Source organism: Eumetopias jubatus, unplaced genomic scaffold (assembly GCF_037043125.1).
Source record: "Eumetopias jubatus isolate StellerSeaLion01/CBP00866 unplaced genomic scaffold, mEumJub1_p1.0 scaffold_15, whole genome shotgun sequence".
Lineage (NCBI taxonomy): Eukaryota > Metazoa > Chordata > Mammalia > Carnivora > Otariidae > Eumetopias > Eumetopias jubatus.
In genome coordinates this window covers 12,607,328-12,631,772 of record NW_028274821.1, presented here as the reverse complement: position 1 = coordinate 12,631,772, position 24,445 = coordinate 12,607,328, and the positions used below count along the sequence as shown (strand labels likewise).

The 24,445-nt window shown below is 45.8% G+C and overlaps 1 protein-coding gene across 1 annotated transcript in view; it reads right to left on the bottom strand.

The window, feature by feature from the left end:
- MAMDC2 (MAM domain containing 2) overlaps positions 1-22,690 on the bottom strand; it is a 135,947-nt gene extending 113,257 nt beyond the window's left edge. The window contains exons 1-2 of the mRNA XM_028117377.1: positions 22,390-22,690; positions 21,934-22,047 (exon numbers count right to left, since the gene is read on the bottom strand). Coding sequence (XP_027973178.1) covers positions 21,934-22,047; positions 22,390-22,423 — 148 coding nt within the window. The 5' untranslated portion in view covers positions 22,424-22,690. The remainder of the gene's footprint in view (positions 1-21,933; positions 22,048-22,389) is intronic.
- Positions 22,691-24,445: the final 1,755 nt, after the last annotated feature.

Genomic DNA, 24,445 nt, shown 5'->3' with positions numbered 1-24,445 from the left:
AAAACTTCAGTTAATTCTCTGCCAGAGAATGTCACCATTTTCAGTCTGCTCAGCAGTGGAAGGAGATCGGTATATTTCTTTGTGCAAGACATAAAAACTCACAAATGACTTCACAAAGAGATAATGAAACGTCACTCCCTTGGCCAAAGGGAAACTGCTCAAAACTGCTATTCTCTATTCTACTTGATCTGCCCTTGCCAAAGTCACCAAAAACCTTCAAGTTGGCAAATCCAGTGATTTCTCTTTGTCTTCATCTTCTCAGCTACATTCAACACAGTTTGGACACACTTGTCTGGAAATACTCTCTTCCTTTGGCTTTTAAGGGATCCCTTGGTCCTGACTTGCCTTCTACCTACCTGCCCACGCCTTCTCAGTCCTCTTGGTTGGCATCTTCTCCATGTCTCCACTCTGTATCTTGGAATATCCCCAGGGCTTGGTCCTCCACCATCCTTTTCTTCTTTTATATTACCCAACTAGCTGATCATCCAATCCTGGGCATTAAATACTAGTTGCATGCTGATAATTCCCAGATTTATGGTTCACCCCCAGACCTCTACTCTGAACTCCAGATACCCATATCAAATCATCTACTGGACATTTGCATTTAAAACTTCATAAAAAGAGGGTGGTTGGTTAAGCATCTGCCTTCGGCTCAGGTCATGATCCCAGGGTCTAAGGATTGAGCCCCGCATCGGGCTTCCTGCTCAGTGGGGAGTCTGCTTCTGCCTCCTCCCCTTCCTCCACTCATGCTCTCTCTCTCTCTCTCTCTAATAAATAAATAAAATCTTTAAAATAAAAAACTCCAGGGGCACCTGGGTGGCTCAGTCATTAAGCGTCTGCCTTCAGCTCAGGTCATGATCCCAGGGCCCTGGGATCAAGCCCCACATCTGGCTCCCTGCTCCGCGGGAAGCCTGCTTCTCCCTCTCCCACTCCCCCTGCTTGTGTTCCCTCTCTCGCTGTGTCTCTCTCTGTCAAATAAATAAATAAAATCTTTAAAAACAACAACAAAAAGATTACACTTAAAAAAATAAAATAAAATAAAATAAAATAAAAAACTCCATAAAAAGCCTCAAATGTCCCATGTCCGTATCAGAACTCCTGATTTCCCCTACCTCCATTATGGCCGTCTCCCATCTCTTCTTCTCCCAATCTTCTTCATCTCTAGAAATGGCACGACATCCATCCACTTGCTTATGCCAATTACCTAGAAATCATTCTTGATTCCCCTTACCCACATCCATTGTGTTAATGAATCCTGTTGGCTTATCTCCAAAATAGATCTCAAATCCGTTCTCTCCACAACCTCTACCAGAATCAAAACCAAGGTTTTCTCTCAGCTACATTACTACAAAGGCTGGCTTCCTAACATCCATTCTCAGTACAAATTTATTCCCCACAAAGCAGCAGAGTGATCCTCTTGAAATAGAATTCACACTTAAGGGGCGCCTGGGTGGCTCAGTCTTTAAGCGCCTGCCTTCAGCTCAGGTCATGATCCCAGGGTCCTGGGATCGAGCCCCGCGTCGGGCTCCCTGCTCGGCGGAAAGCCTGTTTCTTCCTCTCCCACTCCCCCTGCTTGTGTTCCCTCTCTCGCCGTGTCTCTCTCCGTGTCAAATAAATAAATAAAATCTTAAAAAAAAAAAAAAAGAATTCTTGGTGTTCTTCCACCTCATGCAGCTCGCCCCTACTTCAGGGCCTTTGCACTGCTGACCGTTCCCTAGGATACTGCACGCCCTCCCTCACTGGTACATGGCTGCCCTTCCACCTGGCTCTATTCTCAGTCCAGTGCCGCTCCAGAGAACCTCTCCTAACCATTCACTGCAGCACACAGTCCCATCCCTCCTGCTTTCCCATCACCCTTTCATTTCATTTTATTCATAATATACCTGAATTGACTTTATTTCTTTATGTGCCCATCACCAAAATTCCCCACCAAATTATAAGCTCTACAAAAGCAGGGTGATGCCTGGCTTCTAGATTCCCAAAATCAAAGCACTAGCTCTTCTCCACTCAGAAGTCAGAGTAACCTTTACAAAACAAAACTCGTATCAGCTCATTACTTGCTCAAAGCCTCCAGAGGCTTCCCACGGTGTGCACTCGGCTGATGCGGTCTGGCCCCCGGGGCTCCCGTGAGACCTCATAGCCTCTCCCTCACCCAGCTGCAGCCACACGGACCTCCCAGCTGCTCCCCAAACACACCATGTGCTGCATTCACTCCCTCTCACCACAGCCCTGGGTCAAACGTTTCCTTTCCAGAGATGTCCTTCCTGCCCCCAGCCCGAACCAAAAGCACCAGCCCTACCCTGTCCATTTCTCACCATAAAAACTTAGACCATCTGCCACATCATACTGTCGTTTGTTGTGCTACTTATCTCCAGCTCTCCCCACCAGAATACGGGCTCCAAGTGAGACAGACGATTATTCTGCTCACTGCTGAATCCCCAGCACCTGGGGGATGTAGGTAGATTCTTGTTGAATGAATGAAAAATCCAGTCTTGCTGAAAACTCCAAAGTCTTTCTAAGTCATGCCTGTCTGGGTAGATTATACCCAAGCGGTGGGAAGGTTTATTCTGATGTAAATTGCTCAGAGCAGCAATACCTACGCTCCAGTTAAGAAGGCCACACCTGGGGCACCTGGGTGGCTCAGTCAGCTGAGTGTCCAACTCTTGGTTTCGGCTCAGGTCATGATCTCAGGGTTGGAAGACTGAGCCCCGCATCCCGCTCAGCATGAAGTCTGCTTGGGATTCTTTCCCCCTTCTTCTCCCTCTCCCTGCTCTCTCTCCACGAGAGGCCACACCCATAGGGAATAGAGGTTCCTCTGCCCAATGCCTCACTGGCATGGCACCAAGGGCACCCCTGTCCTCTGAAGGTTCAGTTTCTAGTCCATCTGACCATCTGTGGACCTGATGCTCATTTTCAACATTTTGACTGTGTTGACTTTAGGGACACATGTCTTTGGAGAGAGACGAAAGTTCCCCTGGAAGGGGTGACTATTCTATAATTGAGCCTGTCTGCGGAAGGAGAAGCTGCCCAGGGTACACTTAGACCCTGGACTCCTGTCTCCTTGTTATTGTGGACGACAATGCAACTGCACTCCATGTACAGATTCCTCATTTGGGTAAGTCTTCAATGTCCCAAACACAGACAGTGAAAACAGCACAGAAAAATGGGCTTCGCTGAAATGAAAGTAAATTTGACCTGCCGATCTCTTGGTTGGGTATAGAGTTTTTTGTTGGCTGTGAAATATAATGGTGACTTCAGATATAAATATAGTATGCTTAAAATTAAACCCTTCTTTTTCCCACAATCCATTTCCTAGAATCCAATTAACAGATTCACAAATATTTACTTTGTTTCTTGTTATCTACCTAACCTTGGTGGAGGGGTGGGGACAGCAGGGAGATATCTACCTGTCTATCTATACACATATGCACATGCCTTTATATCTTATAGCCTGTCCTTTCAAAACAACTATTCTGATTTCTGGAAATAACGAGACTAAGGAAGGGGGAGAAAATAACAAACTGAAAGAGCAATTCCAGGAACTTTAGACCCTTAGACAACCAAGGACAGTTTTTAATTTAGAGCTGAGCTTCTAAGAAAACTCTCCCTGGTGGGTAGACCATGGCTAAGGCTGGTAGGGAAGCTGGACTCTGGTGGCTCCTCCAGGCTTGGGTGGGCATGACCAGCACAGCTGAATCAACATCTTCATGGACAGACTGACAGCAAGACAGGACAAGAGCTTTAGTCCATCTGATTCATCAATGAGCTCTGAATGGTAATGTTTCGTTGGATTATTAATGGCAGATTTAGCTCACATGAGCCAGACACCAAATCTACAATCCATTTGTTCGGCATGTTTTAAGTGCCCCAACAGGGCTGGGACCAGGCAAGAAAGGCCAAGTGCAGGGTGAAGACTATCTTTATTTAAAATTTTGATATTTGGTACATTATGGAATTTTTGCATTACTTTTATATTTTTTTAAATAGGAATTTTCCTAAAGAAGATGGACAGATAGCCAACAGGTATGTAAAAAGATGCTCAATGTCATTAATCGTCAGGAAAATGCAAATCAAAACTACAGTGAGGTATCGCCTCACACCTGTCAGAATGGCTACTCTCAAAGAGACAAGAAATAGCATGTGTTGGTGAGGATGTGGAGCCAAGGGAACCCTCGTGCACTGTTGGTGGGAATGCAGACTGGTGCAGCCACTGTGGAGAATGGCATGGAGGTTCCTCAAAAAATTAAAAATAGAAATACCCTATGATCCAGTATTTCCACTTCTGGGTATTTATCCAAAGAAAGCAAAAATACTAACTCAAAAAGGTATCTGCGCCACTATGCTTATTACAGCATTATTTACAATAGCGAAGATATGGAAACAACCTAAGTGCCCAACAACTGATGAATAAATAAATTACGGTGTATGTATATAAATACATACACATAATGAAATATTATTTATGTACACATGTGTGAATATATACACACACACACATTATGGTATATATATATATACAATAAAATATTATTCAGCCACAAAAGAGAATAAAATCTTGCCATTTGCAACATTAGCTGGTGAGCACATTAAAGGAAACAAGTCCGAAAGAGAAAGACAAATACCACGTGATTTCACTTCTAAAAAAGAACCAAACCACAACCAAGGTCACAGATACAGGAAACAGATTCATGGTTGACACGGCCAGGGAATGAGGGCTGGGGGGAATGGGGGGAGAGGGTCAAAAGGTTTAAAAAATTTTTAAATAAAATAATAAATAAACAAACAACAACAAATACTATGTATCTCAATGAGTGGCTTTTTATGGTGTCTTCTTCACTTCCGCACACAAGGTGAGGGTCTCACTTGCCTCAGTCTGGTCCCAGGCCCTGGTCGATTATGTGCAGAGCACTCTGCAAGAGCATAAAGTGGATTTAGAGAAGAGACGTGGATGCTAAAATCTAGAATCATAGCATAATAGGAGGGAAAACATGTTCTAAAATAAGGCCAATCAAGCAAAAGAGCAGTAAGCGCTTTAAGAGAAGTTCCAGAACAATGACAGTGCGTCAAGAGTGGTGAGGCACGACGGACACCACGCTAAGCCTTCCTGTCCCCACTCTGCCACGTCCAGCTGGGTGACACCAGGCAGCCTGCTTCACCACGAGAGACTACCATCTCCTCATCTGTGACCTGGAGGGACTGTCCCGCACCTTGGAGGGTGATTGTATAATGAGACAAAGCAACATGTGTAACACACACAGGGACTCCTGATAAATGGCAGTTGTGGGTCTAAGCAGGCCTGGGGAACACAGATTTAAAGTCTTGGTTATGACACTGGCCATCACATACCTCCTTAGAGAGAAGGCTACAGAAATGCAACATGTTATGTGCATTTTCACAAGAATGCATGAGGACTATGGCCAGACATTCACATCCATGATTTGGCAGTTTCTTTTCAAACTGCTTCAAGAGCTCCACACTGGGTTCTGTGTCACTCACGTCGTAAAAGAAAAATCTGTGATAAGGGAGGATGCTTTCCATGAGATCTGGAGTTTGATCACCATGATGGATTTCAGGGATCAGCTTGGCTTATTTTAGGGGAAGAGAAGAAGATTCAGACAAGTGTTTGAATAATCCACGCACAACCAGTAGCAGGAGGAACTAGCCAATTTTCTGAAACACCACTCACAGATCACAGACTAGCGAAGGATTTATGCTTCACACGCACATACTCACACCATCTTACTCATGTTTGGGCAGTGTCTTAGAATTTCGTTTCTAAATGTTCTCTATCTTTTCTTTGTTGCAGGAATTGCTTTCTACATTTGTCAAAAGAAGAAAATACTATCCCGTGTTTGCTAATGTATCTCCGATCCCCCAGTAGACACTCACTCAAAGCAGCAGAGGGAGAGCAGGTGTGGCACCATCACAGCGGAACCAAAGCATAACTGAAAAATTCACCTTTTCTGTCTGATGCATCTGCCTAAACACATCCTTGAGGAAAAGACATCACTTCTGGGGGACGTCTCTGTGATGCTTGGGCTCATCTGGTATTTCTTTTCACTTAACAGTCCTTCATACATTTCTAAGGCAGCATCTTCACACTGCTTAAGATTTGTTCACCCATCCATCAAATATTTATTGAGTGTCTTTCAGGTGGCAGACACTGATGAACATGGGAGAATCCAAAGGGACACATGCAGGACAGGCTCCTTGTTCTCCACAAAGTTGGCAGGTTAACAGAGTTGACAGACAATATATACACAATGAAATAAACAAGAAAAATACCAGAGAGCTAATGTGCTCTAATGCTTATTAAAATCGGGCAACATGGTAGTGACCATGATGGGTCAAACTTGAGACTGGTCGCTCAAGGAAGGAAGCAACATTTCAGCTGAGGCTGGGATGACAAGAAAGAGACAGCTAGGTGAAGGTCTAGGGAAGAAGGTACCACACATCCTCACCTACTTCATTTATCAGTGAATCAAGCTTCTACTGAGCCCCAGTAAATGGAGTTTGAGAGTTGGGTACCGGGTAGGGCATTATGGGCTTCACAGGAACATGACCTTGATCTTAGCCTCATTAGCATCTCTTCCAGCTAACAAGCTACGAGCCCTCGCACGGTTCCTGGGAAAAGGGTGCCGAACTCTTATCCTTCAAGTTTTGAGGACCGGAAGAACTGAGTATAGTGGTGGAAGCTTTCTCTTCATTTCTACTTTATGGAAGCTGGCTTAGGAAGTGGGACATGGCACCAATGTTGTGATAATGGCACTCGGTCCCCTGAATGAATGAGGAACGAATTAGTTTTAGGCTTGGAGGAGAGAGTCATGGAAGACTGAGAGCCAGTGTGAGAAGGAAAGAGGGGAGAGCATCAGGCCAGATGAGCTGAACAGGAAGACAGAGAAGAAGATGAGGGGAGTAGAGTTCAATAGGCCTTTACTAAATGCCTCTCATGCTGAGGCCAGGTACTGGGGACACAAAGCAATCCCCAGTCTCAAGGGAGTTTGGGAGAAATGGTTCACATGGATGATGGCAAAGGTGAGCAGGTGAGCAGCATGCGGCAAAGACAAAGAGGTGAAGAGGCTGGTTTGGGAAAAAAGTTGGTCAAAATCATCCACATATGAGAGTTTGGAATTCCATTCACTCCTAGAGGGCACCCAGCGGAAGAGGGAGGCACTGGCTTGGGAGCACACAGACCTGGATCCAACCGATCCTTGCTCTGGCTGCCTGACCTGGGGCAGGCTGAATAATCTTGCCGCTTATCAAGGGTTGCAATTTTAATTAATTAATTATTTATTTATTATTGTTATGTTCGTCACCATATATTACATCATTAGTTTTTGATGTAGTGTTCCATGATGCATTGTTTGCATATAACACCCAGGGGTCCATGCAGAATGTGCCCTCTTTAATACCCATCACCGGGCTAACCCATCCTCTGAAAAACAAACTGAGGGCTGCATCTTTAATATGGAGTTAGCCTCAGAAATCATGCAAAGTTAGAATGAGGTTTACAGATAATATGGGTGGGGTACCTGTGACATAGTAACCAGTGGTCATTATTCCCATACCCTGGCCAAGGTTCTGATGGATAAGTAATTTTCCATACTATATTATTACGGCTCTGCAGAAGTAAGTGACTGATCATTTCAGAGTTGAATACTGACCCTCTCAGGGTGGTGTGTGTCAGGCCCTTGCATTTTATTAATTTTATTTTTTATTTTTTTAAAAGATATGATTTACTTATTTGACAGAGACAGCGAGAAAGGGGACACAAGCAGGGGGAGTGGGAGAGGGAGAAGCAGACTCCCCACTGAGCAGGGAGCCCGACGCAGGGCTCGATCCCAGAATCCTGGGATCATGACCTGAGCCGAAGGCGGATGCTTAACCAACTGAGCCACCCAGATGCCCCAGGCCCTTGCATTTTACTAGACAGATACCGCATCACTGGTCTAGGGCTGTGCTTTGACCGCTGGCTACTCATGATCCTCTTTTTATTTAGTCAAAATTCAAGACCAGAAAACATGCCTTTATTTAGCTAAGCTAGAAAGTTTTATCAAGGGTTCAGTTATTGCCCAAAGTGCCAGGCTGCAGAGTCCAGAGAGCAGTGAAGGGGACTGATCACTGCTCTGCTCAGCCTACAGGAAACCATTTGTCACCGCCTCTCACCTACGACACACCATCCTTGCCAGCTCTTATTAACCTCTGAATTCCTGGGGTCATTTACATTTTCCTGGCCATGCCCTAGTCCCAGTGACATATGAGATAGTTATTGTTCATATATCTTATTTCTTCTAGTAGATCGGCAAGTATCAGGAGGGCAGGCACCTTTATAAGTCCTTGCCTAACACAGGTAGGCAAATGGCAAATGAATAAAATTAAGCTAACGGACTCACTCTGAATAACAGGCCACAGACTCTAATTATCCCTCGGTGTCTTAAAACACATGTTCACATCCCACAGAATAGACTTTGGAAAAGTTAAAACAAACTCTCTGACCCACAGTGTCTTTGCCTGTTAAGTCGCTTTGTCACTGGGTCGTTGTTAGAGTTAAATGAGAGATGCATGTTCCTATCCCTTGGGTCAAGAGACATCACCCTTTATAGAACAAAAAGACAGAGAGAGAGATGAGCTCACCATCTGCCTTTATCCCAAGGGTTTCATTGTCCTTCAGCTTGTATGGTGTCTCCTGCTTACATCTCTACCAATATGAGTCCCTAAGGTCTTTTTGCATACCCCAAGCAGGCAAATATTACATTTTTCTTTTCTTCTCCCTCTTTTTTTTTTTTTTGCATGAGATACTTGACTCATTTTCAAAACAAGACCAATAAGGCTATCAAGAAACACAAGTTCTGTTGGAATTTGCCCAGAGAATGCAGGGCAGCCATGGGGATGCTGTAAATGGGAGACTCTCAGAGGAGTTCTCAAAGTAATCTCATTTAGAACTTGGAACCAGACAGGAATTCTGTTGTACAAGTGCCCTGTGCCATTTCTAAAGGAAAACATTAATTTTGTATTTCCTCAAATTAGAATGTATTTGGTGGTAGGGCCCTTGTGTATGGAAGAATCTAGAAGAAATAGGGTGCCTGGGTGGCTCAGTTGGTTAAGCAACTGCTTTCGGCTCAGGTCATGATCCCAGGAGTCCTGGGATTGAGTCCCACATCGGGCTCCCTGCTCAGTAGGGAGTCTGCTTCTCCCTCTGACCCTCCCCCCTCTCATGCTCTCTCTATCTCATTCTCTCTCTCAAATAAATAAATAAAATCTTAAAAAAAAAGAATCTAGAAGAAATAATGTCCTTATTTGGTTCCCTTAGTCATTCATATCAGAACTCAAGTAGAAAGTTTCTTGCCTCACAGTGTAGTGAAAACAAATGAATATATAACTGCTATCTCCTTCACAGATCATACATGGGAACCAGAAAATCTGTTACAAAAAATAGCCCTGCCACCCAGGAACTCTGTGACCTGCAAGTTACATTACTTCCATATGCCTCGCTTTCCTTGACCCTAAAATGAGGGTGAAGATAAGGCTCAACTCACTGAGGTGTTGAGAGAATTAAATCAGTGTCATCAAACATATAGAACAGTATGGGGCGCCTGGGTGGCTCAATGGGTTAAGCATCTCTGTTTTCCACTCAGGTCATGATCCCAGGGTCCTGGGATCGAGCCCCGCATCGGGCTCCCTGCTCCGCGGGGAGCCTGCTTCTCCCTCTGCCTCTGCCCCTCCCCCTGCTTGGGCTCGCTCTCACGCACGTGTGTGCTCTATCCCTCTGTCAAAGAAACAGATAAAATCTTTAAAAAAAAACATATGGAGCAGTAAATAAACGAGAGAAATTACTCCATAAGAGTTAGCTATTATTATGACTACTATTATCATTTCTCCCTCAAAGATCCGTTAAGACATCATGCCAAGAGAGAGTGGGAAAAGAAAAGTAAAATAGCAGACTGGTTATTTTCTTAGTCTTTGGAGACAAATGGAGGTTAACATCCTGACTCCATCAATTACTTGCTCCATGACTTTGGGACTTTGTAAAAAAAAAATCTACAAATCCCACTTTCTTCATTGGGTCATTGTAAAAATTCAATGAGATTACACATGCAAGGCATTCAGCACAGTGCTTGGCATGTAATAATTGTTCAATAAATGGTATATAAAATAATTCTTATTATTCATTTTTCTACTAGATTTTTTGGCCAACATAATCACCCAGTGCTCAGTAAATACTTGCAAATACCACTTTGGTCTTTGAGGTTTTTTTGTTTTGTTTTGTTTTTTCTTAACAACTCTGAAATGAGATCTAAGGATAACCACAAAATATGATCATTGATGTGTCCATTCCCAAAATATTTATATAAAATGTGGCAGATAACATCCTCAGCTCCCGGCTGAGGGTAGTACACTGATGGCAACTCGCTCTGGAATGCATCCAGGGGGTCGTTATGGAGAGACTCAAAGGAGATTGGAACTCTGAATCCTTGCAGTTCACTCTTCAGGCCTTCTCCTTTGTCAAATGTCTCCAAGGGAAAGTTCTTAAATCATTTGAGGCTCAAATGCAACGTCTTTTGTGCATGACCATGATTCACTGCACATTTGAACAGAATGAGTGAATACTGTCTATTTTTCCAAGACCTATTAATTTTCTAAGTATTCTTAGACTCCTAGGCTAATATTATGCTCAACAAGAGATCCCTCATAAATGTGTCCAAACTTATTTTATGACAGGGACATAGTCACAAAATTATGAATGACTTCCTGATAACCAAAATGACAAATGAATGGAGTCAATTAAAAATATAAACCATTGCTACCCTGTTCCATCTTCCAGCAATTTTTAGCATGAGCAGCTGAGTTTGTGGAGAGGGAGAGGCTTGACGGATATTCGGAGGGACAGAGAAACCTTCTTAGCAACTGAGCTGTCCACTTTCAGCTGTTACACAAATAGGTCACCTTCATCCTGTCTCCAAAGACGCTTAATAGAATACTTGACAGACAAGAGGGCCAACTGGCTCAAACTTGAACATGACATTGTTGGTAATTATTGATATGCTCTTTAAATGGGGGGTACTCTAAAAGCCTGGGGTTTATGCTCTACAACTGTCAGAGTTTCCCTTTAAATTCAGCACCCTTTAAAACATATATATATACATATATATATGGCAAAGAAGTCCTAGTCCACAAGCCCAAAATTAAAAATGAATCATACTTCATGCCAATACTATGCATCTTTAGATAGATCATCTCCAACATCATTTCTCTTTTATTATACAACATTTAGTAGAGAACCGCGTGTACGTAGTTAGTTGAATTTTTATGTTGACAACAAAGATGAAAATCTGCAGAGCTAATATATAACCTAGTATCCTAGTATTTGGGTTTTTTTTCCCCAGTTATTCCTAAGTATCAAATGTGAGTTCAAAAGGGTCTGCTCTTCAGTGTTGATTCTTAAAAAAAAAAAAAAAAAAAAAAGACACTAAATGTTTGACTCACATTTGTCCTCATCAGAATTTGTGGAAAAGAGAAACAGCCTTCAGGGACAAGTGTGATTTCAGATTCAAGATTTGTAATGGAAAACCAAAGTGTTTCTGTAAAGCTTCTATTTTAAAATGGACTCACGCACCATCTCAACACCCTTCAAAGGAAAATTCTCTAGTCTATTATCCATTTTTAATGAAGTCACAAACATAGAAGAAACCTGCAGAAGCTTAAAAGAAGAAGTCTTCTTAAGTTACAGTTTCAGACAAGATGGTCTTAGCCATAAAATATTAGTAAGCAAAGAAGGTAGTGTCTTGGTGAAGTTAAAGCATATTAAAGTCATCTTCATTATAAGCTTGGCCCCAAATAACACTTTGGTTCTCCTTGGCAGTGAAGCAAAAGTTTTGCAAATAAGGAATGGAAATTTTTCTAAGCACAGAGCTGTCCTCTATCACACTGCTGTATAGTATAGAAACACTGCCATTCTGTGAGGAGTAATAGCACGAGTACGTACCAACCTGCTTGTCTAGCGGGGCAATTGGCTTACAAAACACATTTATCTGCATACTCTTTTGATTCTTTCCCTGTAAGAATGGATGAATCTGAAGTTTAGGAGTACTCTTAAGACAGCCAAAGTATTTTAGGTCAAGCTATAAATTTTTCCTGATGTTCTCTGCCAAGATTATGCTGAGGACTGAGAAGAGAATCCTTAAAATGGTTCCAAAAATAAACGTTCATCTGTTACGGAAAAAAGAAGTAAAATCACATCTCCTTATCTCTGCTTGATGCCTGCTTGATTCCAAAGGATCACCACCGCATGGCAGGTGCACGAGAGGTAACTGGGGCCTGGATCCCTGGAGCTGGAATGTTGGGACATCACCACTATTTTGCAGAGGTTCTCTACTAGCTCTAAAAAAGCATACATCTTGGGCGCCTGGGTGGCTCAGATGGTTAAGCGTCTGCCTTCGGCTCAGGTCATGATCCCAGAGTCCTGGGATCGAGTCCCGCATCGGGCTCCCTGCTCCTTGGGAGCCTGCTTCTCCCTCTGCCTCTCTCTCTCTCTCTGTCTCTCATGAATAAATAAATAAATAAAGAAAGAAAGAAAAGAAAAGCATACATCTTGCAAGTCTGTCCTTGGCATTGACCTCTGCAAGTACAAAGGCATCATCTCTGATAGAAGGGAGCCTAGGGCCAAGTGAGGCTCAAGTCTTTGGAGCCAGGTGGGCTGGGGTCCATATTCTGACTCTCCAACTGGGTTGCCCTGGGCCTGTGATCTTAATTTCTCTGTACCTCACTCTTTCTCATCTGCAAAATGCAGTAATAACAGATAATAACCACCCCCAGGTTTGTTGTGAAGGTTAGAGATGAGGCCAACAAACGTACTTGGCAGGCACCAAGAAACGCTACCTGCGGATCACAGAGCTGGGCTATGTAGGGAGCTACCGTGTAAATATTCCATTAGGTTTCACTCCTTGCTGCTCACCAGGAACCACTCTTATAACACAAATGGAATACGTGATGCCGTTAAAATTCCCTTATACCCAAAGATTCCCCTGTCGCTTATAAAAGGTTTGCTTTGTGTTTTAATAAGTAGGTTCCAGGATGCATCATAAGTCCCACAGATTCAGCCCAAGCTCCTACATCCTCTGCATTTACAGTAGAAATAAAATTTCACACATTTTGAAGTTGACACCCAAATGTTCTTGAGCCATTGGGTGGAGGGCTCTTGGGTCGCATTGGTCTGTGAGATTTGTACATTCTTGACATTTCTAAATTGTCAAAGTTGGAACTGGGCCTAACATGGGGCTAGTGAGGATACCTCCCCCTCTCTCCAGAAACTTCTTTCTTACTGGTCCTTTCCCCTCCCTTCCATAAACAAACTCAAATCTCCTCTTCTTAAAAAACAAAGCAAACCAAAATAAAAACGAGAAACTTTCATCTTGCATTTCTTGGTAGGTCTGGTTGGACTTCCCTCTAAGAAAGGGACAACATCCAAACTCCTTTGCCGAGCCTTCTCTGCTCTCTGCATTTCCCCTTCACACTTCCACCAGGGTATTCTGGTTCTGCCCTCCTCGTTCCATGGAAACTGCACGAATTGTCAATCTCAACAGACAAGTCGGCTGCACACACCTCGGTGCTGCCCTGGGCCCTGTTGGTCACATGCTCCTTCTGAAACTCCAAACCGCTTTGGCCTCTGTGGCCTGTACTTCCCTAATTCTCTCCATATGTGCTCCGTTCCTCCTGCGCCTCTTGTCCCACCCCGCACCCCATCCCTACCCCCTTCGGATGCCTAATTCTCACAGGGAGCAGCCACAGCCTCCTGCTGTTAACCACTTTGCACTTTCTTTTTGGGTGATCTTATTCCTGCTCAAGATTTCAACCACTGTCTTCTCCCACAGTCCTGCCCATACTGCACCTGACCTTCCAATTCTTGCATCAGCGACCTTCACCTGGATACTTCCCACACAACTCAGAATGGAACACATCTTCTACCCTACCATGATGCTGCTCTTGAAATCCCTCAACTGTAGGCACCACCAAACACCTGCCCAACTCAAAACCAGAGAGTCACTCTCCCTCTGACTCATCATTCACACCCCATTAATCATCAGGTCCTGCCAACTGAGTCTCCTTTTTGGTGTTTTATTTACTCCCTTTCACTCCTACTACCCCTGTCCCACTTCAAGCCCTCATTATCTCTCAGACGGACCACTGGACTGTCCCCTAACTGGCTTCCACATTGCCAGTCTTATCCCCCTCAAATCGACCCTCCTTGCAGCTACTAGACTGGATAGCAGGCCACATCAGTACTCACAGTCTACAGGAAAACCAACAGGCAGGTCCAGCAGATCAGTAACAAAGTCACACAAATGGTTCCTCCAGAAGGGTCTTGCCTACCTTTTGCATCTCTTTATTCTTGACTGAACATAGCTCTCTAGACTTCCTGTTGATTTGGAAAGCCGATACCTTTCCAATAAACTCCTTTTCTGCTTAAATAGCCAACCAATGCTGTTTGCAGTGAAGATCCTTGATGAGTGTAGAATTCTGTTTGCTCTCTACCATAATTATAGATTTGTGTCTCCTCCTATCAGTCTATGGCTGTCAAGGGCAGTGACCATGACCATGTGTGTATTCCCAGTCCTCTATGTACTCCAACTACTAGTATAATGCCTGATGGATAGCAGTTACTCAATGCGCATTGGTAGAATGAATATTCTTAGATGCTTTTTCTGTAAAATATATGATTCATTCATTATACTATGAAGTTATAGTACATTTTGTTTTGTTTTATTATCTTATTCTTAGCCTCCCCCAAAACACAAATAACTTTCTCACAAAGTAGAGAAGGCGAGTATTCTGACAGATCTCACTGAATCAATCACAAGCCCAATCCTTTGGTTTTCTCATTAACCACATCCATAAGCAAGGGCCTCTTCTAAGAGCAGACAAATATCTCTACCTGCTTTTATCCATCAGGATGGCTACTGTTGGTGTCTGACACTTGAGTTACTTGGAAAAAAACAGCTCCCAAAAGCTAGCTCAAAGTCTGATAATCTTTTGCTAAAAATACTTTGCAGACCAAGGAACGTCACTCTCAAGGTTGCATTGTGATTGTTTGTGATGGCAGAGGATCAAGGGACTTAGGTAGCCCTGATGAGCCAATAACTTAAGGGCTATTTGTTCCTTGGTAAGTCCGAGATGGAACAGACCACCTGTGGGTCAGGAAAGATGAGACACTGCTTCCCTGTTATACTGGGAAATGACAACACTAGCTTCCAAAAGTCCTTGAAGTTCTACAGCAGGAAGGACTATTTAACACAACCTCTTTTACTACAGGAGAAAACATGAAGGGTTCTCTCCCTCTCTCTCTTTTTTCCCTTTCAATCTCAACAAGGGCTTTCCAGATTGATTAAATTCAAAGTGTTTGCTGATACCACATGCTGTTTGTTGGGTTTTGTGGGGAGGATGTGATCCCTGTTCTCAAAGATGTAACACTCTGGCCAAGTGAAGGGGTGGGGACAAGCAGGGGCTAACCAGGAGACACATGGTGGGAGTGAAGAGGGCCAGGGGAAGAGAGGTGTTCATCTACTGGAGAAACTCAGGGAATGCTTCAAGAAAGAGCTGGGCCTTAAGACATGGGTAGGGGTAGGATTTCAATAGGCCAGGATGGAGCAGGGGAATAAAAAGCAGAATACAGATGTGGAGAACAGTGTAAATAGAGCAAAAGGCAAGAAAGTAAAGGGCGTGATGATGAACAGCACAATGGGAATTCATGGGAGGGAAGAGCAGATTTATAATTTGGGGCAAATCATGAGAGGCCTTGAGTGCCACACTAGGCAGTCTGCACTTTCTCGTGGGCAACTTATTATCACAGGATTCTTAACAAGAGGGCCCTTCTTTCTCACATCTGGAGGGGGTGGACAGTTGGCAGTCATCCCAATGCACTGCCCTCAACCCTGACCACATATGAGACTCACCTCACTCCTGAGGTGTTAGTGTTCATTTACTTATTAACAGCGCCAACTCTGGCCCTATTTCTGGCCAAAGAAATCAGAATCTCTTGGGGTAGGACTTTGACATGACAATTTTTAAAGAAATTTTCAGGTGATTTTAACATCCAGTCAGGGTTGAGAACCACTAGCCTAATACATAGGTAGGAGAATTTCTCTATAAATTCTTGGTTTTTGTTGGGAATGCTTTGCTGACAGAGGTAAGATATTATGTTTAACTAGGTATGGCCTAACGGATACAACAGAAATTTCTGATATATTGTGCAAGTTCCTTGCTTTTAAATAACTTCACTAGCCAGATGTTCATCTGTGTTAAGCACCACCTTCTTCCTGTAGGTATTTCATATACATATATATATATCATTGGTAATTATGGATATGTTCATATATGTGATATGATATATAGATATATATGAAAAAAGATATATATGATATATACAGATATATAGAGAGATATATATTTGGTACATACAGATATGAAATTTTATATATATGTATACATATATATAAAATCAGCAGATGTGAAAATTAGGGTTGACCAACCAAGATGCCAAGACATATATCACTTATATTGACATAATGGGGTTTCACTTAAATTCCTAAAACTCAGTATTATTTATTTAATAAGAGATAGAAGTAGGTCTACTGCTGGGGTGACCTAGCAAGGAGGTTCTGCTATTTTAGGAACCAGAATTTTTTTTTAAATGTTTTATTTATTTATTCATGAGAGTCAGAGAGAGAGAGAGAGGCAGAGGCAGAGGCAGAGGCAGAAGCAGGCTTCCCGCCTAGCAGGGAGCCTGATGCGGGACTTGATCCCATGACCCTGGGATCATGACCTGAGCCGAAGGCAGATGCTTAACCATCTGAGCCACCCAGGCGCCCCAGGAACCAGAATTTTTCATAAATAGTATATGACAAAATGCAAGTCACAAAACATGCTAACCTTATGCCAGGAGATTTGAAGGTGGCAATGAAAGCAGAAAGTCCTATAACAAGGAATTATTTTTTTCTTCCAGCATATGGTGACCACAGCTGACTTGTACAATTATGAGAAGGGAAGCATCCTAAAAATCCTTAGGTGCCTTGTGCGGGATGAGGGCAGGAGCTGGGTAGCCACTTCCCATTGGGTAACTCTACTTTGAGTAAGGAAAAACCCAGATGGGGTATTGGCCTTGATAGGAAGGGAGTTGGCTAGACAGAGCCTATGTCCAAGGAAGTCAATCAAGGGAGGGAGAAGCAGGCAGATATAACCAGTCCGTGGAGGTTAAATCCCAAATGGAGGCGCCAGGTAAGAGAACCCAAGAACCCAGACTGATTGACAGGGAGGCCAAGGGGTAGGGCCCTGCCCAAGAGCTTAGGGGATGAGTGATCCATTTGGCTAGGGGTCTCCTAAAGACTTTATGCCATCAGTCAGACAGATAATTACCTTTGAAGGGGCAGAATGAACCAGGAGCACAAATGAAAATGCATAAGGACTTTTGAATCATCCAATACTAGATTTATTCATACAGCAAACTCATCCATTTAACCAAGATTTACTGAGCATCTACTATGGACCAGGCCCTTTTCTATATGCTGAAGATTACAGGCAAGTAGGATATCTACACATCTGAAAGAGTGAATCAATACGCAGTATGGCATAAAATGTAGCGGCCTGTGGGTTTGGTAGGCCCAAGCACTATACATACCTTTGGAACTCATGTTCTTCCATATGTATGAAATATAATTAATTCTCTGATGAAGACTTTCCAACATCTTATAATCAATACACCAAAGCTTCAGGGTCCAGGACCTGAGGTTGCCCAGGACGACTTCCAAAGCCCAGTTCTAGGATCTAGGATCCCAGGCAGGGCCAGGGCAGTACCAAACTGGGCTCAGGCCCCCGGGAGTGGCGTGGGATACTGCAGGAGTACTTGAGCCATTTGCTGGGGTTGAGTGTCTCTCCAGGAGACATCCAAGGAACACCCCAGACTCACACTGCTCTCCAGTCTCTACACAACACGTGGGTGTGTTTCTCCTTAGAGAGCCCTGGGAGACCAACCTGCAGAGGCCCATGGGGGTGGGAACCATCTGATGAACTTGTGATGTCAGGGTGGGATGCTGAGACAATCCCCCAGAGTCCGGAAAGGAGCTATAATTCACAAGAAGGGAGGACTGTTCCCCCTCTTCCAGGAAGGCCACTTGGGATCCCAGCCAGACTTTTGGCTCCAGCTGAAATACCAGTTTAATGACAGAGCACAGAACCAAAACTCAGGTGTGGCCAAGTAACCGAAAGTGTCGTTAAGAGAGAAAGAACGGGTTTGGATAAAGAAAGGGGGTCAGAAAGACATAGGCATGTGATTTCAGCACACTCCACTGCATCCCCCTCTTTAGCCCCTCATTGTGCCAAACCTCGCAGCCAGCCTTCCTGCCTCAGACTGCATCACTCCCTCCGAGGTACAAATATCGTCCGGACTCTTCTGTATTAGGCAATTTCTCAAACCCCAGCCCCCACCGTTGTACAAAAACCGCATTCCCTACAACAAGTGCTGTGAATTTCCTTGTTTCATTCCCATTCACCGGACACATTTCTGTATTTACCTTCCTCTTCCAGGGGGCTTTAGGATGCCAAGTTTCCAATTAAGGAGCAGTACCTACACTGAGTTTTTACCTTTCCCTTCCTCAGTTCCTCCAATGGCTTCCTTACAGAGTCAGGTTAAAGGTGCTAAGTCAAGGTGTCCAAAACTTAAAGTAAAGCCAAAATTCACCCGATGACTCATCTGATTGTGACTCTTCCAATGTAAGGCCAACTTAATGGGCTCCAAGAATCCTCAGCCCAAGGGCTTCTGCCCCCACATCTGGCATTGGGGAAAATGGAACCAACAGTCTCGATTTCATCTGAGGACCACTGTCCAAAGAGCTTCCCATAGCCTCTGAACTGTGAAGGAATAAACAAGGTTGTTTTGTTTGTTTGTTTTTTGAGGATGAATGAAGGAATAAAGAAGATTTTTATAGGATTCAATGGATCTCTTGTTTCCTGGATTTAATTCAAACCTAAAATTTAGAAGGGAATTCAAATTTGAGTCTAACATAATCTCACTTCCCCTGACAAAGTAGAGGAGATAAAAATATGCAGTCAGGCCACTGTTGGCAAATCTAGAAAGTAGAAGATTCTGGGTTGCTGCACCCAGTCATCTGCACAGGTGTCACCGCCTATTTCTGGGGGTACCCTCCATTGTGTTACACAACCAAACAAACACCACCAGTGAAACTCAGCCACCTGTGCCCAGCGGAGATCAAGCATATTTCAAGATGGCTATGAACTAGAGACACCGGAATTGCAATCGGAGATTCTTAGAGACCTAATACTCTAAATGAAAGAAGTGGATCTCAAATACAATTTGGGGCATCTGAGGAGACATTTCAAGAAGGGGACTTATTTAACTACCCCCAGATTTGATTTTTCCTGTGATGCAATTCTAATTTGCAGATTTGTTTCCCTACTTAAGCCCCTGCACCACTACAGCATTGTTCTCTCCACGGCGTGTTAACCTAATAATCAAGGACATATAGAAAGTGCCATTTGTTTTCCAAACACTTGTGGGCAAAAGTCTCTGAAACCTAAAACTTGCTATGGTGGATCAGACACACGGAGGTGGATGGAACCAGTTTCAGAATGTGTCTGCAGCAAGATGAAGGAAATTTGTAGAGAGGCTTGGGAACAACTGGCCAAACTGCCTGCCACTTGTGATGATTTTATCATCTTTTAATTTAGCAACTTAGAAATGGGTTTATAATGGAAATTCTTTGTGTTGGCCTCTCAGCAGGCAACCATAGCAACTGGTACACACCTCACTGCCCCTCTGGAGTGCACTTGGTTATGTCCAAGTTCTGGCCTTTGAAAAACACTGTACTGGAGAGACGGAGACCTACCCTGCCTTTTCTGCCGGGAGTGCTCAAAGGAGAATGAATTAACTTTGCCCAGCCAAGCCAGTAGTCCTGATCCCGAGCCAGAAAGCAGTGGCCGTTAGAAGTTAGAAAGCAAGCAAAAAGGAAAGCAACAGTGCTCCCATTATAATATTAAGCCATAATCACCTTTTCCTATAATCATCTTCCTGTTTTCCCAGAAGGGGCACTGGTTAACTGCCACTCTGGGGCAGAGGGGCAGCCCAGCACCTCCTGTGGCTCTGGAAGGTGGAGCTTGGCAGGCTGTGGCACGGTCTCCTGACCCCAGAGCAGGCTGAGAGCGGCCACCGTGCTGGGGGCGGGGGCTCAGAGACTGAGGCTCCTGGATTAAGGGGTGATGTTGATTTCCTTTCCTTGGGGCCAGGACCAGGGTGAGGCAGGAGAGGTGTCCAGGGAACAAGATTTAAGGAGGTTTTCACTCTCAGGGTCATGCAACTGGCTCTTTCTTCCCAGTCCCAGCCCTGCTCAGGGCCCCTAGCACTGGGGGATGTGTGTGTGAGTGTGTGTGTGTGTGTATGTGTTTGTGAACATGCCTACTGTGGTCAGTGGTTCTCAAAGCATGGTCTCCAGACCAGCAGCAACACCTGGGAACTGGTTTGAAATGCGCATTCTCAGGCCTCATCCCACACCCACTGAACGTGAAACTCAGGCTGTTGGGCCCAGCAATCTATGTCTTTAACGCGCACACCAGGTAACTCCCAAGTGGCTCGAGTCCCATGGTCCGTGGCAGGTGGTCTCTCAAAATGCTTCACCCACAGTGGGAGCAGGGAAAAGGTGGGCTGGCGAGATGACGGGGACCTTCCTAAGGCCATCAGCAGGGTAGGGATCCCTCAGATGATAAATCAGGAACTGCTTTACCCCCAGCTATCCCCGAGTAAACTGTAGTAGTCAAGACCTGGCAACTGTTGGCAATAAATAAAGATTGCTACTGAGCTCATCCCCGCCCGTGGCTTCCCCTTAGCCAGGCAGCTCAGAGCCAGCTGCTGAGTGACACTGTGTCAGGGGCCTGCGATGCCCTCCTTTGCAAATGGGGCTAACATCACCCGTGTGTGAGGGGCGGAGAAGCTAACGCATATGCAGCCCAACAGAGCAGGGGTTCTGGGCTCCACCCTCCTCCAGGGAGCCAGCTGGGATGCCTTGGGGACTGAGGACAACTCAGAGGGGAAGGAGGTCAACTGAGCTCCTTGATGCTACAGCGTTTTTAAAAGGAGGCTATTCCCCAAATGGCCTGGGCACCAAGCTTCTAAAAACAGAGTGGAGGAGAGGAAAGGAGAAGGGGCCCCTTGGGGCCTGCAATTGGGCACTGAGAACTGCTTGTTTTGTTGTTGTTGTTGTTGTTACCATATAATGAAGAATAAGAAGAAACATCTAAAAACCCACATTTAAACTGTCACCAGAACCCCAACAGTATGTAGTGGTGAGACAGTGACCAACGCCCCCCGGCCCAGCGACCTCAGGCACAGTCATGGACTTGGTCTGATTTTTGCCAAGTGCTGGCTGACAGATACATTCGCAGTATGAGGATGAAGTCACACAACAACACACTGAGGCACAACATAAACATGAGGGCTTAGCACTCAGGTCGCTTGGCGGAATGAGGGAACCCTTTCTGCAGTGCGGGGAGAGAACTAGCTCCACTGCGACTTTCCCGGTCCCTAAAGGTGTCTACGAAGGACCAGAGGGGCTGAGGACGCGCAGACGGCACGCAGCTAGGGGGTGACCATCATTTGCGGCACCCCCTTTCTCCCTGCGTTAGGATGTGCTGGGGGGAGAGGCAGAAAATCTCAGAGCTTCGCCGCGCCCCCGCCGAAGTTCCAGGTAAACAAAGGACACCCCCGCCCCCATGTCTTCTTGCGTGCAGCACAGCTGAGGGTTGGAAGGAGGATCCATGACTCACACTTTTCCTCCCGAGGGGATTTAACTCCAAGATAACACTGCCCTTGAGAAAAGGCCAACCAGCAAGGAGGAAAGTTCACCTCGGGGCCCCTGTGCTCTGGAGTCCCCTTACCTTCCTCGTTTAAAATCCAGGGCTGGAACGCGAACGCCGAGTCAAAGCCACAGGTGTTTTCTTCAAAGGCGCAGGACCCGGCGGGCAGGTCCAGGGCGCCCGCAAGCTGCAGGGCTGCGAGCACAAAACGAATTTCAGCTCGGGATAGGGCTGGGAGCGTCTGCACCAACTCGGGGCGCCCCGGGGGGACCAGGTGAAAGTGAGGGGCATGCACGCGGGAGGGGCGGAAAAGGGGTGCACTACTACCCCCTCCCCCGCCCCCGGCGCTTCCAAGGCACAGCCCTTCGTCCACCCCCCCATCGCCAGCCCAGGCTCGGGAGGTGGGGTATGGCTGTCGAAAAGGATCCGGAGGCGCCCTCGGATGGCCCAGTCCAGGACAGCGAGCCCGGCCACCGGGGCTGCGGGAGCGGGTCACGAGGGCGCCCCCCGGGAGTCCCCCTGGGTCTTTGCACTTACCTTGCATTGCCAGGAGGACGCCCCTTAGCAGCATGGTCGCGCTTCGGGGAGGAAGGACGACCGGAAAGGGGTGCGAGCTGCCAGCCCGCTGGGACCGGCTGCTCCGGTGAACCGGAGCGGGGGCGCCGGGGACCCGGGGAGGGAGAAGTCGAGAGGCTGAGCGTGCGCTTGGAGCTGCCCAACTTTGCGGAGCGGCTCGGGAAGCCGAGCGGAAAGCTGGGGGTGCTTGACTGGTGCACGCCGCTCGGTCAGCCGCGGGTCAGATCGCGTCCCGAGTGAAGCCGGCCTGGCGCACAGCTGGTCCCGGGCGAGGATTGGGGCTGGGCGGGAAGGAGACAATTGCACACTTTTGAAAAACCAGCTAGGACTGGCCGGGAGAGAAGAAGTGGGGATGCAGCGCCTCGGCTCAGGGTTTTAAAGCTTGGGACCAGACCCCTTGCAGACACTTAGAGGGGGCAGGCCTTTGAGCAGCCCCTCCGATGGGCCGGGACTGGAGGCGCCCCGCCCCGCCCATCCGCGGTGGGAACCAGCTTATTTCTGGGGACAGCTTCCCCGCATCTGGCACACCAGTACAGCAGGGCTGGCCCTAATTTTAACTTCTTCTCCCCAGAATGGAAAAGGGTGGAATTCTCCTAGGAAAACCTAGAAGAGAACTTGGAAACTGTTTGGTGACATAAGCTTTATATCTCAGGAGTCGCGCGTTCATGACCCAGTAATGCTAAGCCTGGAATACCACCCCCATTTTTGTAGCAGTGGAATGTCTGGCATGCCTGGTGCTCAGCATTCCCTCTGTCCCGTAAAAGGGGGGCATTCCTCCTCTCCAAAGAGCCGTGATAAATTAGTAGTTTTCTAAATTAGCATGTGGGGGGGTGATGTCAGGGAGGGGGTTACTGTGAGTGCTTCGAACACTAAGTGGGTCTTTAAAAATATTCTCTTCCAGTAAGGACATGGTCGGGATTTTTTTCTTCTTCTTTTCCTAATGGTCTTTACAATTTTGTGCAGGAAATTTTGTGCCTAGGGCAGTGATTCTCAAATTTGAGGGTGCTTCAGAACCCCCTGGAGAGCCCCAGAGTTTTGGATCTGGTAGAAGTGGGTTGGGGCCCAGAAATTCTGCACATTCTTATCAGGTTTCCAGGTGCTGATGCTGATGCTGATGCTATTAGTCTGTGACCACGCTTGGAGGAGCCCTGGCCTAGCAAACTCCTGTTCAACCATCAAAGCCCTGTTCACATGCCTTCACCCGGTTTCTAGCCTCTCTTGGCTTTCCTTGGCCTTCATTGGCAGCTCCTTCTCCCATATCCTGTGCTGGTTTTTTGTTTTGTTTTGTTTTTTGTTTTTTGTTTTTTGTTTTTTGATCTGTCTGACCCCTGAACACTGGAGTGGCTCCAAGCTCTGTCCTTTTAGCCACCCCCCTCCCCCAGGAATTTCATCCAGTTTCGTAGTTTGGAACACCAACTATATAGCCTGATGACTCCCAAATTTATCTTTCAAGCCCAGACTGCTCACTGACTCCAGACTCTTCTCCCTCACGGCCACCTCAGCGTTTTCATGTGGAGGTTAACAGCTACCTCACATTTCACAGGTCCCAACACGAGCACTTCTGAGTCCTTCTCGAGCCTGCCTCCTCTTACGTCTTTATCTCAAAGGAAACTTTCTCCCCCACTTGCTCAGGACAAAACACTTCGAGTTATCCTTGACTCTTCTCTTTCTCTCAAGACAGTACCAAATTCTGTCCATTCAGGATTCCAAACACAGCAGATGGTAAGCATGCTCCATGCCCACAGTGACTGCCCTGATGTAAATGGCCACCGTTGGCCGGGGAGGCTGCCCGAGCCTCCTCAGGGCAGTGTCCCTGCCTCTCCTGTCTTGCCTGCCTGTACTCCATTCCTAACACAGCCGTCAGGGGCATCCTTTTAACACAGAAATTGGGCCATGTGGCCTGTCAGTCCTTGGCTCCAGACTTGCAACAGCTTCCCAAATCAGCAAATCAAAAGCCAATCTTCAGGGGCGCCTGAGTGGCTCAGTCAGTTAAGTGTCTGACTCTTGATTTTGGCTC